This window comes from Hemicordylus capensis, chromosome 2, assembly GCF_027244095.1.
Source record: "Hemicordylus capensis ecotype Gifberg chromosome 2, rHemCap1.1.pri, whole genome shotgun sequence".
Taxonomy (NCBI): Eukaryota; Metazoa; Chordata; class Lepidosauria; order Squamata; family Cordylidae; genus Hemicordylus; species Hemicordylus capensis.
This window is the reverse complement of record NC_069658.1, coordinates 355,435,394-355,452,020: the sequence shown is the minus strand read 5'-3', so window position 1 is coordinate 355,452,020 and position 16,627 is coordinate 355,435,394. Positions and strand designations below refer to the sequence as shown.

Genomic DNA, 16,627 nt, shown 5'->3' with positions numbered 1-16,627 from the left:
TAGCCTCTTCCTAATATCTAGGGTGGGGGGGACTAACTTCCGGTTTGATTAGCTATTTCCGTTGTACACCGGCAGACGGGTGTGTTAAAAATTAATAGCGGACACACCCTGAAGTTGGCCCTGGCCCGAAATAAATGTGAGACCAGTACAGCCAGTGCAGGGTGTAAGCTGGTCCGGACGACCAGCTTCACTGAGCAGCCTGGCCCCTGCCGCCAGTTTCTGAACACTTTTAAGAGTATCCCCATGTAGCATGTTACAGTAATCCACTGTTGAGGCGAGTGGAGCATGTGTTACTTTGAAAACGACTTGGCTATGATATGGGATGGGAAGAACAGATATACCCAACAAAGATGGGCAGAGGCTGCCATCACTGTATGCCTGAGTTCAAAGAAAATGTTACCTGATCCTACATTGGTTGAAGCCATAATCTAAAAAGCAGGTGTGTGTAGTACTTGCCTAATCAGGATTCTTATTGTTGCCGCCGTCCCATCCAGACATCATGTCTCAAAGTTGCTGCTGCTTGACCCTCTCAAGCCCTTTTTGGTCATTCTCATTCACACAAGTTTGTGCACAGGAAAGACTATTTCTGTATTTGCGGAATATACTTGCTTTAGCAATATAATGTGCTTCTGCACTATACTTACCCAAGCAGTAGAGTCAGTTTCCTTGCGAAGAGACAATGCCCCCCTCAAAATATGTTGGTGTGTTTGCATACTCTTGTTTTTCATTGTTCTGGAAATAGGCAGGCAATGCTACCTTAATACAACAGTCCTCTCCAAAGAGAGAGCACCTCCATCCAGCTCCCCAAGGATTCTTCTTGCCAACTGGCTCTGAATTCCAAACTCTTTCTCTGAACAGATTAAACACTGAAACACAATTCAGGCTTTCCTTTGATTTAGCTTCCACCTGGTAAGTAATAGTAATTTTCATTCCATGTTAGAGGCTCTGCTGGGCCACATGTACTGAGACACATTTTGGATGCAAAAAAGGGCTTTGGGGGTATAAAACGCCCTGAGTTGTCTTTCTGAGCTGCTACACTCCAGATCTTGTCCACATTCTGAGTGTTGACATTATGCTGTTTGTCTCTCTTATGTATAGTGTTTAGAAATAAAAAAAACCATATATTAACATCCAATAGTATACACATTTTGAAAACAGCCAACAGAACTATGCTTAAATAGAAAGCAAATGTTGGCCATTTTGCTTGGGTGCACAAAATTATGTATGGAAAAAGCTGACCACTTCAGAAAACCTTTGCAAAATTGAATTCATCTCCAAAAATCTTAAAATGGCTCCTCACATTACAGAACTATGTTAGAAAGAGTATATACTCTTTCAGAGAGCCAGCATGGTGTAGTGGCTGGAGTGCTGGACTACGACTGGGGAGACCAAAGTTCAAATCCCCATTCAGCCATGATACTTGCTGGGTGGCTCTGGGCCAGTCTCTTCTCTCTCAGCCTAACCTACTTCACAGGGTTGTTGTGAGGAGAAACCTAAGTATGTAGTACACCGCTCTGGGCTCTGTGAAGGAAGAGCAGGATATAAAACGGACGTAAATAAATAAATAAAAACATATGGCAGAGTTCAGTTCTGAGGAAGCAGACATTGCTGGATATCTTACCCATCTTGAACAAGTGTAAATGCTGGTGCGCTATCATGAACACAATGCAGCCACAAGAAGAAATTAGTAGGCACTAATGTTAGGCACAACCTGTTTTGCAGTCTCTTGCACAAACCTGTGTATGTGCAAACAAAGCCTTTTGGATGCATTTGGTTGTTCCTCTTCCACCAGCACTTTGCAGAAAACTACAAACAAGTCCTTCCACAAACACCAGTGTAGATGCTACCCATTATGCTTTATCAACCTCAGAACCCAGGCTATATGAAATTCCAATTGGCCTGATAATTTTGTAAATCCTGAAGAAAATGTTGTAGAGATGGCCAAAGAACTGTAGAGCACTAAGCCTTTATCTGATGAAACAACTAAAAATGCAGGTGTACCTACATAAGATCCAGGCAAGCTCAAAATGGAAGTTAAATTGTTGCAAAGTGCCAGTGATAAACAACAACAACAACAACTGTACAGAGGAAATTTTGGACAGAGTTGTTTGTGACATCAACAGGCAGAACCAAGAAAACCTATTTGATACAGGTATTGTTTTTTTCTGGAGTGGAGATGTAGTGATACCTTATGCACCCACTAATGTTTGATACAGTTCTGGGCAACACCAGCAGAGAAGACAAACAAGAGTCCCTTAGCACCATCTTCTAGAAATGCATTTCCAGGAAGGGTCTTTTAATTTCTCCTAACTCTGCAAATTTGTACAATTATTCAAACATAAAACTGCAAGTTTCACTGCCTTTTACAGGCACCTGCTATAGCTATAACAGATTTGCTTATTATATTCACCTCTTGCCATGCCATTCTCCACAACCACACCCATTATCAACCAGTTCCTCTTTTCATTCTTCATCACTCAGTTCCACCTCCTCTCATTTTCTGAAGTGGAGCCATTTAGCTCCACCAATGAATATGAATATGGCAAGACTAAGCAGCATCAGTTTACATACATGTATTGCGTATATTGCAGAGCACTTCCTTTAGCACTTTGAAAATAATTCACTATGCACAGGGAACAGCAAGATTTTGGGATGCCAGGATTGAAATGATTTTCTGAAGATACAACACAATGGGCATAATTAGATCTAAAGCTTTTATTTCATTAGAAGAATTGCAGCTGTCACTAACAGGCAGCAATTGATGAACAGGTAGGAAAACACAGTAAATATTCTCAGATGATGTTAGAGTCACAGTATTCTTGGATTACCTTCCAAACCCATAAGCATTGATCTTGTTTTAAATGAAACCTGAAAGTTTATGGGAGGTAAACATGGTACTCTGCATGTTTCAGAGTTATGTATAAGAACGGAGGAGTGCTTCAAGACTAATACACTGCCAGTCCTAACACCAGGTCCTCAGCTGTACCAAAGCACTAATTTAAGAGCTTAAACTAAGGTCTGGGTCATCCAGAACAAAGCTGAATGATTTATGTACAATAGGTATGATTCTTGGTGGTTTTAATTTTAATTTTTAGTCATGCTATTGATGAAGGAAGACTGTTCATTTCTTTCCCAAGCTCTCAAGAATTCCATGTCTTTCACCCATAATCAACCATTAAAAAAAAATCCAGTACAATCCAGTGCATTTATTTCTTGCAATGTGTATGGATGTTTCCATTTTGATTTCAACACATACAAGTTTATATGACAATTATCAATACTAGAAGCAAAACAGCCAAAGTGTAGCACATGAGAAAATTGCCAGACTTGTTTTTTTGTTGGAAGATCTAGTGAGGCACTTCCAAATGTAGGAAACAAATATTCTCTTCAAGGTTAGCAACTAATCAGAATCATCCATAAGTGCAGCAGACAGCTAGCAGTATCCTCATTTTTTCCTAAAGCTACTAAAACTAGAGACAGAAACTTACACAGTATTTCCATATATCTGGGGAAAATTTATCATGAGTATATATACTTACATATCTAATAGCAGGTTTGTATACACTTGCTACTCTGCATATCAGATAAACAATTTGATTCAATGCCTAAGACATTAATATTCATAAACAGAGCATGGGCATGAGCTAACACACACACTCCAACCATTTCAATTCTTTGTATTTAGCACACATGTGATCTGTGGCACCATATACCTCACATAACTTTCAATGGCACTATGTAAAATGAATTTAACTTCCAGCAAGAAAACATGCCATTATTGCTTCTGTAATTGCCAAAGAATCAAACTGGTACTTTGCTTTGTTCTGCTCGTGTGCAATAAAAGCAAAGCTTCAAACACATCTGGCATTCTCTATCAATAGATACTTATGTTGCTGTTGCAATCAACAAATAAGTTGAGATCAAGAGAGACAAGTTCTCTTCCAGCTGCCCCCACCTCTTCTTTTAAATGCAACTCAGCAGGAATAGGATTAAACCAAATGATAAAGTATGGCTGTTTCTGCAAATCTATTACCCAAGGCTTCTAGTGTCATATGGCAAAACATATGGACATATCCAACTGAATAGTTAGCTACCCGAGAATCAAGGTGCTTCATACTGACCAATCCCATCCAAAAAAAGAGTAACTGTGAGGAAGTTGCAGTTCTCACTTAGCTCCCATGTATATTCAGAACATAAAGTCCACAACTTAAAGCTTTATCATAGTTTCTAATATAAACAAGTGCTGGAATTCAATCAATGTCCATTTCAGGAAGTTTCTTTTCTGTAGACGTTTCTGCTGTTGAACCCGTACTCTGTTCAGCAGCCTGAGAGCCTCTGTTGCCATCACCCTGGCCTTCTACTGGACCATTTTGTTCTGCTGGTTTTTGATCCTCTTTTGGAAGTTCCACCTTGGGTTTTGGTTTGGTGACTATAGGATGACAGGTATTTATAAGTTCCTAAAATGAAAGAGTAGGAAAGTATTAAGACATTGGGAAATTCTACCTAATTTGTACATTAGACCACCATCCAAAAGGGTAGCAATGACCAACCAAGGTCAAAATATCCTTGTACCTATCATTAACTAACTTCTATACCACCCCATCCAAAGGCTTTGGGCAGTGCACAACAGGTAAAATACTACAACAAGCAGCATTTAAAAACTAACAGAACCATTCAAAACCAATTAAAAATACTTAAACAATTTAAAAACCTTGGAAGCCCAAGCCCAAGCCAAACAAGTCAGTCTTTAGGGTTCTCTTGAAGGCCAACAATGAGCCCAGACTATGGCTATCTGCTGGGAGTGCATTCCATAGGCCAGGAGCAGCTACAGAGAAGGCCCAGCTCCAAGTTGCCACCAGACAACACGGTGATAACTGGAGATGGACCTCTCTGAATGACCTCAATGTGCTATGGGGCTCATACAGAAGAAAGTGCTCTCTAAAGGTAACCCGCACCTAAGCCATTTAGAGCTTTAGAAGTAACTAGCAACCCATGAAGAGCATCTGCATGCTAGTACTTGACTGCTCCCCTCACCCCCTGCCAAAGCCCCCTCACCTCAGAGATCTCTCCACCCTCACCTGAGCTGTACTCCTGCCCCTTCTCCATCCCGTTGCTTCAACCCCCCTCACCCTTCTTGGTCACTCCTCCATCCCTTTACTCCATCCTCCTCTTTGTCATGGCTACAGCATTGCTGGCTCCTATTGACCAAGCTGCAGCACCTATCTCCAGAGACCCTCCCACCCTCACCCAAGCCCTGCTCCTGCTCCTCCCCACCTGATCAGCAGCAGCCCCTTCCTTGCTGGCACCACCACCATGGACCCTCGTTCTCCTCAGGCCGCTGGGCCCATCGCTTGCCTGCCTGCCTCCACCAATGGCCTTGGTAGCCCCGAACAGCAGCAGTGGTTGACTGGGCTCTTCCTTGCTGCCCATGGCCGCTTGTTCCCCTCAGGCGGCTGACAGGCTTTGGCCCGTCCCTCACCCTTCCTTCCCCTCACCCCCACTGAGTTAACAGATCTTGTTGCCTCATCTAATTCACACAATGGCAGCCTCCTTCTCCTGAAGGGGCACTTGCCTCCCTCACAACCCCTCTCTTAGCAGACCCCTGCCCACTATCCATACACACACACACTCCCCTCTACAATCAATAACATCTCCCAACCAGTAACAGTTGCATTCCAACTGACCTTAACCATCACAGGCTCCTCCTCCCTATCTGCATATGAAATCCCCACTGCCAAATCACCATGGTGCGTCAACTCGCACTGGCTCCTCCTCCCTATCTGCATATCTTCACTGCCTAATCACCACGGTGCTTCTGCTTGCGAACTCTCACAAGAGCTGCCACACACAGGATTAGCCACAGGTACACCTTAGAGATTTATATATATAGGCAGCCAATGCAACAGTTTGAGAACAGGCATTAATATGGTCTCTCCAGGTTACCCCAGAGCCTAGTCTGACTGCTGCATTTTGAACTGAAGTTTCCGAACTATGTACAAAGGCAGCCCCATGTAGAGCGCACTGTAATAGTCAAGCCTGGGGGTTACCAGCTGATGCACCGTTTTGAGATCTTTCTCTTAAAGGAATGGACGTAGCTGGTGAGTCAGCCGAAGCTGATGGATAGCACTCCTGGCCATAGCCTCCACCTGAGATACCAGGGTGAGGCCTGGATCCAAGAGCACTCCCAAGCTGCATACCTGTTCCTTCTGGGGGAGTGTAACCCTATACAGGACAGGGAGATCTAACCCATCCCTCAAATTCCAATCTCCACAATGACCAGCTCCATCTTGCTTGGATTCAGCTTCAATTTGTTGTCCCTCTTCCAGCCCATTACTGCCCGTAGGCAGGCATTTAGGGAATGAATGCCATTTGATAAGGATAAGAAATAGATATGGGTGTCATCAGTATACTGGTAACACCCTACACCAAATCTGATGACCTCACCCAGCAGTTTTGTGTAGATGTTAAAAAGCATTGGTGACAGACCGGAGCCTTGCAGAACTCCATATAACAGCTCCAGTTTCAAAGAGCAACCGTCACCAAGCTCCACCATATGAAATCTGCCTGAGAGATTTTTCACACAACGCATAATCAACTTGTTGAATTCTCTGCCACGAGAGGTGAAGACAGCCAACAACCTGAATGGCTTTAAGAGTGCCTCCTATCCCCAACTCCCCCAGGCAATCCAGGAGGATACCGTGGTCAATGGTATTGAATGCAGCTGAAAGAACCAGAAGAACCAACAGAGTCACACTCGAAGCTGGTTAGCCATTACTCTCTAAATCATCTTGCCCAACCATAGGAGATTGGCCTATAACTATCCATCGCTGAGGGATCTAGGCAAGGCTTCTTAAGAAGTTGTCTAATCATTGCCTCCTTCAAACAAGGAGGCATCCTACCCTCCTTCAGTGAAGAGTTAATAATATTGAATTTTAAGTAGCAGACCCCACACAGAGCATCTGTGCCTTGGGGCCGCCAGTTACTTCTTCCCCCTGCCCACCTTCTGCCCCAGTCTCCACTTCCTGACCACGGCCGGCAGGTGCCGAGCTCAGCGGCCTCTCCTCCCCACCACCACTTTTGCCCCCCTGCCCACTTTATTTCCCCCCTCCTGAGCCTTGCCTCTGCGGCTGGGCCCGCCGCTGCCCCTGGCCTCCGTGGCAGCAACCAATCTTCCTGGGTGTGCCTCAGCTAATCATGTGCCTCCACCACCTAGCCAGTCAGGTGGGCACTGGGACGCAAGGCGCACCCAGGATAATTAAATATATAGATGTGTTTTTATCTATTTTGTTTTTTATCTGTTTTTATGAATTTTAAATGTTTTTTTTTTAATATTATGTTTTAATCTGTACACTGCCTAGAGGTTTCTGTACTAGGCAGTATAGAACAGCAATAAATAAAATTAATTAACTAGGCCATCTCCAACAGTTTCCCTGCTAGACAGAAGCAGCCAAGTTGGGCAAGGATCCGGAGAGCAAGTGGTAGGATGCACCGTTCCAAGCAGCTTGTCCACATCTTCAGGCATCACAGACTGAAACTGATCCAATCTAATATTGCTAGAGGGATTGCTTGACGCCATCTTAATAGACTGCAAACATAGTGGAGACCAAGTCAGCCCGAATGCACAATATTTTGCCTGTGAACAACCCGTTAAAGGCATTACAGCAGAACTAGTCTCTGGGGACTGGTTTGAACTGGAAGGAGCCTGAATCAAACTCCTCACAACCCAGGACAACTCTGCCAAACGCGAACCTGCAGAAGCAATGGCAACGACCAAAGTTGGGGTTTTTTTGCTGTACACACCACTTCCACATAAACCTTCAAATGGGTTTTATGCTGTGTCCTGTCAAATTTGAGCAGAGTTCTCCTCCACTTGCATTCCAGTCGCCTACCTTGCTGCTTCAGACCCTGCAACTCCTCTGTATACCAAGGGGCCACTTTTAAAGCAAGTTGGAAGGGACACTTAGGAGCAATCGTGTCTACTGCCCTGGTGAATTCCCTATTCGAGGTTCCAACCAGGGTACTGATGCGAATCACTGGCAGCACAATCCTACAAGGCCTTTTGGAATCCTACTGGCAGCCTTCTTGAACAGACCATTTTAATAGGTCCACCACCCCTGCAGGGCTGGGTCATGGTTATGCAACCAGACTTAACCAGGTGGTGGTCCATCCATGACAATGGGGAAACCACAAGATCCCCACCCACAGAAAAAACCCCTGATCGGAACAAAATACCAAACTGAGTGTGTGACCAACAACATGAATGTGTCTTGAAACTAATTGGGACAGGCCCATAGTTATCATGGTTGCTATGAACTCCTGAGCTGCACCAGACAAGTCAGCTTCAAAGTGGACTTCCCTTCCATACCTACAAAACACACACACTACCTTTGAGTATCTCTCAGCTGTAGAAAATTCAAGAACTAAATACTAATAGCTACAAGGTATCATAAAGGTAAAGTGTGCAGTCAAGTCTATGTTGACTCCTGGTGACCACAGAGCCCTGTGGTTGCCTTTAGTAGAACCATGCAGAACCATTAAGTTGAACTTCAAGTTCAAACAATTATTTACTTTCATTTTTGCTTCAATCTCCTTAGCTGTGATAACAGGGTCCAAAGACAGACTTCTCTTGTTCTGAAGATTGAGCTTGTTGTTCATCCATTCCATCGCTTCATTTGCACTCTTCTCCACTTTTGCCACTTCTGCAGGATCTAAGTGGTCATACTGTTCATCCTAACATTAAAAAAAGAAAAAAGCAAACATGTAAATTAATAGACTGAGTGAAACTTGGCTCTATACAAACAGTGAAACTTCATAGCAGAACACTGTTATATGGCACTGACTAAGGGTGAGTAGCAAAATACTTCTCCTTCATAACTTAGGAGGCAACTATAATTGACAAACACCTGAAAGCTATCCGTACTTTCCTGAAAATGGAGCAGGGTCCACATAGTAGTTTAAACTTTACTATAGAGAATGTTCAGGATGGTTTTGAAACAACACTACCTTGTCATAGATAAAGAAAATCAAGTGATCTAAGATGATACCTTTGCTTTAAATGCAAGAACAGCTTTCATGTAGAGTTGGGTTTGTTTTCCCAGCTCTTCAAAGGCTTTTGGTCTTTCTTCAGATTCTTGAAATCGTGCCTGAATAGGCTGCCCCACAGTCTGAATGGAAGAAAAGTGACATTTGTAGATCTGAATTGCACTTGTGAAATAATTTACACTCGGGATGGTGTTCAGTTTCTGAAACTGTGTTTAAGACCTCCATGGTATGGTAAATGAAGGCAGCTTCTCACATTAATGTTAACCATCACACAACAGCTGTGACTTCAAAGCAGGCATGCAAAACTCCCTTGTAGCTCCCACTGCCAAAGACAATGTGATGTTTAAAAGCAATTCAGCAGCAGGAACTGCTACATAAAATAAAGCTCCAGGTGTATGTCAGTTTCCACTACCATGCATATCATGTTACATGTGATTGCAATTAATACATGCAAATTTCAAAGCATTACACACAGCTCTATTTAACTGGAAACAATATTGTTTCACCTGATACATATTTCCAGGGTAGTGTATATAGAACGACAGCATATGAATGCTTAAAATGCACAAACAGTAAAAGCCAAATGGCTACAGGAATATATAACCCATAAGCAGCAAAATTTGTAAGCACCTCAAGATGCTTCTATTGGGTCATAACACCCAACACAAGAAGCTAACATTTGTAGCCATCTGCGGCAGCCAGGTCAACAATGAATGAGTCAGGATTATACTATCTTATAACACTACTCCTCTTAGAACCACCAATTTACTTTCACTTTAAAAGTTTAGCCTGCAGGTGATTGCAGTAGGCTTATGCAATCACCTGGGGGAGGGGGGAGCCCATCAACTTTGCAACACCTGGACCAATATGAACCAAATCGGGTACAGTTGTAGGGATACAGTGACACCTCAACGGTGTAGTTTGTGATTATGTCATCCACCCCAATTCAAGATGGCAGATGTGTAAACCTCTGAGGTGCAAGTGGGCTAACTTGTGAACTGCCTAACTGATCTGAACCAAATAGGTACAGCTGCAGGGACACACATGGATGCCCCAATGGTGTAATTAGTGATGTCATCCACCCTAATCTAAGATGGCAGATGTGTGAATTATTGAGGCGCAAGTGCACTAACCTGTGGACTGTCTAACCAATCTGAACCAAGTTTGGTACAGTTGTAGTGGTTGACACACAGGGACAAGTCAATGGTGTAGTTTGTAATAATGTCATGCTCCTTGATCCAAGATGGTGGACACATGAACTTTTGAGGCACAAGAGGTCTAACTTGTGGACCTCAATTTGAACCAAACTTGGTCCAGTTGTAGAGATGGTGAAAGGCAAGGAGGCAGATTAGTTATTACTAGAACTTGTCATATTTTAATTTCCGTTTGTAAAAAAAATCCCTCCATGCAGCTTAGACAGACTCCTGTGTGTCCAGTTGCAGCTCTGAAGTATTACTTACCTTCAGTTCTGTTAGTTTATCAATGTACACTTGTTTTGGCTGGTCTTCACCATCTTCATATAGCCAGTTTTCTGTGTCTTCCAACTTCAGAGTGAAGCTATTTCGATCCTAAAGTAGGGAAAACCACCACAGATAAACAGAAATACAGGATGTGAAGGTTATTTTCCCACAAAGAAAGTGTTTCAACACTATTGGAATTTAAAATTGCCAGTCTTAGAACATGCTGCTTTGTAGAAATGCAGAAATGTCAATACCACTCTAAAACCTCCAGATACAGCTAAATATTTTTTTTAGTCTTGCCTTTAGTAGTTTTAAAACTGTTTTAACTTATTTGACAACTATCTAAGATTACACAGTATAGAAATGTAATATTCCCTATTAACTGAGCAAAACGGCACCTTTTTCCAAGTGGTGATTCTCTTTATTTAGCAGGGAGAGAGCAACTGGCCCTATCCAATCCCAGCACTGTGTCCCTCCAGTGGCTGTTGCTGGTGTCTATTCTTTTGTAGATTGTGAGGCGTTTGGTGACAGGGAGTCATTTTGTTTGTTTCTTTATTTATGTGGCAACCACTTTGGGAACTTTTGTTTGAAAATGGTATATAAATATTAGTCGTATTTGTAATTAATGATAGTCAGAGATGAAAGAAGCCAGAGGAATTGAGGGATCAGTATCAGCAGCAGGTTTTGTATACTGATAACAGGGGGAATTTAATGCAGCTGAAAGGAGCAGGGCAGAGTAATAACCAGGCTGAAAGACTTAAAGGAATTGTGTGTGGAGCCTGGAGAACATCAAGATGAAGGAAGATTAAGTGCGAGTGCAATATACTTCAAAGGGAGATGGGGGATAGGAGGGGCTGCCTTCCCACCAATAAGACAACAAGCACACCAAGTAGCTTTGGAGACTAAGGTAACCAAAAAGTGTGCTGATGGGGGAGAGAAAAGAGCAAAGCACAAGCAAGTTTTGTCAACTGATCTGGATGCAATCTTTAGTATGAAATATTGAAGTTGCTGAATCTTTGTTGTGTGTTGCCCAAAATACTAAAGAGTTACTGCTTTAATTCAGTCTGTTAATGTTTTCAAGTAACAAGCACAAATACTGAATGGATTAAAGTTTCTTTTGTGATCTATGTGCTAGGTAAACTACACACAGAAACATCTGATATTTTATTAGCAGGTGTCTCAACTTTGTTTAAGGTCAGTTGTTATTAGCAACACTTACCTCTTCACTAACAAACTTCTCAAACATGCCACAGAGTTTGTCTCTCATTTCATAAACATACTCCTCCACTGCATTCTTGGCATCATTCCGTTCCTTCTCCAATTTATCCTGCATGATCATTTTACCCTGCAGAAAACGTATACATTACTAAGGATGTGCACGGAACCACGGAGGTGTGGTCTGGCACTGAGGGGAGTGTGTCTTTAAGGGCGGGGTGGGGGGTAGTACTTACCCCAGCCCCTGCTCTTCCCCCTCCGGCCCTGGACTTTCCTGAAACTTTCTTGGGGCGGCAGAGTTCCTCCCTGCCGCCCCTGCCCCCATCATTGTCCTCAAAGTTAACAAGCAGAAAAAGCTGGCGCCACGCATGCGCCCTTCACGGTGCATGCGCCGCATACATCATTGTGATGTATGCGGCGCACACGCCAGCAGCGGCAACAGGCACATGCGTGGCGCCAGCTTTTTCTGCTTGTTAACTCTGAAGACAATGATGGGGGCAGGGGCGGCAGGGAGGAACTCTGCCGCCCCAAGAAAGTTTCAGGAAAGTCCAGGGCCGGAGGGGGAAAAGTGGTGGTGGGAAGTACTACCCTCCCGCCCTTAAAGACACACTCCACCCCCGCCAAACCATTGGACCGGCCGAATTCTGGACCGGTGGCATTTTGTATGGCCCCAGACTGGTCCGTGCACACTCCTACACATTACACTTTCAGTTCATGATCCCTTTAGAAGGGAAGGTTATGGTGTCTTTACAATTCATTATACTCTTCTCTCACCTAGGCATTAACCATCCAGCCCCTGCTTGACAGTAATTTGTAAAATATTCTTCTATTGATACTAGTGCTTTAGATTTACTTACCTCATTCTCAATAAATAGGTTCAACATATCCTTTCCTATCTGCCACACTAACTGATTCTCAATAGGAAGGTCAATTGTTGTAGTCTTTACTTTAGCTTTTTTAGCCTGAGGAGGCTGATCCATTTTCTTCTCTTTTGATCCAGCTTGAGATGTCTGTTTAAAACAGAATTCAAAATGAAAAAGAGTGACATAGCAATTCTACTGTGGAGACATAGGACTTAAGTTTCATATAAAAAACCCACAAGTTACCATTTTATTGAAGAATAATTTCAGTTAAAAGTAAACATAAGCTTCGTTAAGAAAATCCCACCAAGTACATTGGGACTTATTGCCTGGTAAGTGTACTTCTGACAGAAGGCTCAGATCATTGATAATACACAGATGTAGCTAGAAATAGCACATTAAGTATACACCCTTAGTCTCCCATAAGGCCATAAAACTATTTCCATTACCTAAACTCAGTTACATTTAGTTTAACACATAATTTTTACCTCCATTTCCTCTGACTCAGTCTTGTTTTCAGCTTGTGCTTGTTGCTGGTGTTCCTCAGTTTTTTGTTGCTCTTCCTGGTCTACCTGCATCTTCTGAAATTATACAAAAATGTTTCAGAGTAGAGCTCTATGCAGATATTGGATGGCATCCATGAAGGATATACTCATGCCTAGGATCCTGGCAGGAAGCAAGGCGGAAAGCAGAGATGGACCTGCCATCCCCCCAGACGATTGTCGATTCCCCTCTTGGTATGCTGCTGAGCACCCACATGATCCACGCTGCAAAGAGCAATGCCAGTCTCTGAAGACCAGGACTTACTACCCTGGCCTTCAGGAATACCACAATGCACCATGTGATGAGTGTGGTGCATTGGGGGATAACCTTGTCAGACAGATGCTCTAGGTGCTTGTGTCTCTTTGGGCTGCATGCAGCCTGAGCAAACACACAATCCCAACCACAGGGTTATGGGTGGGCTTGTGCCCTTAACCCTGGCTAACAGCTGGGTACAAAGATCAGGTTAGGCAGGTTAGCAGCATCGGGATCCACGTGGATACTGGTGCTTCACATGTGCAGCCTAACCCAGGCTGGGCTGCTCTAACCTGGGTTAGGCTGTGCGTGTGAATAGCCTTATTGTTTCACTTACTCTGAAGTAAGGTAAACCGTGGATACCAATGGTTTCATCTTCAGTTAAGAGGGCCAATGCACCATGGAAACAACTTTGAGTGTGCCAGCTAGCCACATGTGCCTCAATATCTGCATTTTCAATACCTGTCTGCAAAGGTAAGCGCTGAATGTGTTGGGGGAGAAGGATGGATGCCTGGACTGCAATGATATCAAGGACACCATCTTATTAAATTAACCAACTGAAGGTCAATCCACAAGCAGTAGAGTGAGGAAGAATGAGACAACAGGATCTCAATTTCAGGGCATAGGGGAATGATAGATCTCCAGAACCCAAGAAAAGCATTTATCTGCCCGGCTAGCTGTTAAACTACCACCTTTACTTTTAAAGAATTGATAAGTTAATCTAGTGGCTCTGCTCAGATGGAGAATTAGTAACACAGTACTATGGCAGCAGCATATGCTCATTTGTTTATTAAAAGCAACTGATGGAACGCAAGGGAAGGAGAAAATTAAGGATGAAGAGAGTCAGGTCAGAGAGGGAGCCATGACTGTCAGAACTTTCAGAGTTCTTCAAGTTTCAGCTTGTAGAGACTCAAAAGCTCTTTTTCTAGTTAGTTATTTAATTCCTTAATTCATTCAGTTTCTATACTGCCCTTCCAAAAATGGCCTAGGGTGGTTTACAATTAACAAAAAAAAATTACAATCAATTAGCAGTTAAAAACAGATACTATAAATCACCATAAAACCATTAACAGTTAAAACATTCAAAACAATTTAAAAACCTTGGAAGGCCAGACCAGCTAATGAGCAGCTAATTTTTTTACACCTAGAATCCAACACTAGTTCCTATCTATAGAAATAAAGTTGAATGTTTGTCTGTCCCCTATATATTCCCACACCTTTTGAGCTATTGGGACCCAACTTGGCAAAGTGACTTCCTGGGATCCTACGAGTAGCATAGGGAAGCAGTTAAGAAATTCTGTAAATATAAATGTAGTAATTTGAAGAGGGATAAAACTGGCACGGCATTCACTGTTGCAATATGATGCCTATTCCATAGCTGGGTTCAGATGTAATGGGGAAATCATGGCATCCCACTATAAGAACAAGCCTTGGAGAGCCTCAGGCTTGTGCACGCTCCCTTTCTATCATCTTCTCTCTTGCACATGAAAGGACCCTGCACAGACAGATGGACATAGAGTGGGTATAGCCATAAATGCCCAAACAATGCCTGGTACACTCTGCTAGTAGATTCATAAACTGAGGAAGTAGTTGTAGATTAGCAGCTACTTATAAGTTCTGCATAGTCCATGTCAATACACATGTGAACATGCAAAGGTAACTGTTCAGTATTAATTCTGAGGCAGTGACATAAGTGTTCCTCATTAATCACCAATATACACAGACTTTGTTGAGCTTAACCTACAAAAGCTGGTTACTGAAGACAACAAATGGCAATAATACACAGCTATGTAAGTGATAGCAAGAACATATGCTAATTTAAAGCAATTACCTCTTCCTCTTTGGCATGCTGATCTGTTTCCATGGGCTCTTCATTTTCTTCTGATTTGTGGACTTCCACAAGTGATGCACTTGAAACACTGAAAATGCCATGGATGTTTACTCTGACTTTCACTTTCACTTTCGAGCTGGATCCATCTGTTTGAGGGATTACCTTCTGGATTAAAAACTGAGCTAAAAAGGAAAGCCAGACATATTAAAGCAATCCTTCAGTAGATGTGGACTATTAAGAGGGTAAAGAAGTTGAAATCAAAACTAGCTTTCCCATTATCCATATTTACATCTTTCTAGTTTAGTATTGACAGCATAAAACTTGGTTTTGGCATACATTAAAAAAAGACCACAGAAAAGCCATCCCTCAGAAAGCAATGCATTGGTTACTAAATGCTACCTTTATAAGGCAGATATATAGTATTTGCCTTTCCATTTTAAGATTTATATTCTTTTCTGCTCCTATTTTGACAGCATCTGCTTTAGCATTTTAGCATTTTTAGCTTTTATCATCTGCTTTATTCAAATCTTACAAACATGCAAGTTGGAAAGAATCCAAGCTACTGAATTAGAAGGAAACTGGCAATTATTTTCTCACTCTAGTTCAGCATTAGTATTCTTTCCTTTTGCTTCCATACCTATGGCAGGATTTGGATAAGGCAATTCCTTAGGACTACTATAATAAGCTTCCAAAGTGAAGGGTTCCTTTCTGTAGAATGTGAGAACTTTCGAAAATGGTGCAGCATGATTCTTTGGGAAGACTTCACAATCGCTGTAGAAAGATAAAGTAAATTGATTTTCAAACAATGCAAGAACATTCCCCCCGACCCACACCGCCATTTTAGACATTAGTTATGTTTATTATTATTGGCAACATTTATATACTGCTTTCCCACTTAGTTCCAGGCCAAAGCAGCTTACAAGAAAATACAACCACCACAACAGAACACAAACACAAAAACCAAGCAAGCAACACTGGCAGTAGCACTAACACAATTCAACAAAATAAGGACAAAAACATGCTGCCAGAGTAACATTTTTAGGCAGAAATGCTGCATTGGCGTAAATGCCTCACTAAATTCCAGCTCACCCCCTCCAAAGGCTGACCAGAAACACAGGCTTGGATGATTTTACCGATTCCCCCCACTTGGGTTTCCAGAACAGCACACAACTGTGGGTGGAATCAGCTTGCAGGTGCTGCCTAAACACTGGTAAGCACCTGCTGATTAATTCTTAATGGTGTCCCCCAGCCCCCAGGCACTGCCTTTACTGGCCACTAGGCTTATGTATAGTTTTGGAAAGGTTCTGCGTGAGGAGGGAGGAAAACTGCACGTAAGTGCTGCAGGCATCAAAAATAAACTTTCAAACACATGTGCTGGCGGGGAGAAAAAAAGAGTATACCTAAGGAAGACAGAATCTGCCCTT

General features: G+C 42.6%; 1 protein-coding gene across 2 annotated transcripts in view; it reads right to left on the bottom strand.

The window, feature by feature from the left end:
* Nucleotides 1-2,700: 2,700 nt before the first annotated feature.
* Nucleotides 2,701-16,627, bottom strand: part of HSPA4 (heat shock protein family A (Hsp70) member 4) — a 39,126-nt gene continuing 25,199 nt past the window's right edge. For both annotated transcript variants that reach the window (XM_053296704.1, XM_053296705.1), the window contains exons 11-19: nucleotides 15,841-15,974; nucleotides 15,204-15,385; nucleotides 13,066-13,158; nucleotides 12,575-12,727; nucleotides 11,722-11,847; nucleotides 10,503-10,610; nucleotides 9,045-9,164; nucleotides 8,569-8,730; nucleotides 2,701-4,457 (exon numbers count right to left, since the gene is read on the bottom strand). In XM_053296704.1, the coding sequence (XP_053152679.1) occupies nucleotides 4,251-4,457; nucleotides 8,569-8,730; nucleotides 9,045-9,164; nucleotides 10,503-10,610; nucleotides 11,722-11,847; nucleotides 12,575-12,727; nucleotides 13,066-13,158; nucleotides 15,204-15,385; nucleotides 15,841-15,974 (1,285 nt within the window). In that variant the 3' untranslated portion in view covers nucleotides 2,701-4,250. The remainder of the gene's footprint in view (nucleotides 4,458-8,568; nucleotides 8,731-9,044; nucleotides 9,165-10,502; nucleotides 10,611-11,721; nucleotides 11,848-12,574; nucleotides 12,728-13,065; nucleotides 13,159-15,203; nucleotides 15,386-15,840; nucleotides 15,975-16,627) is intronic.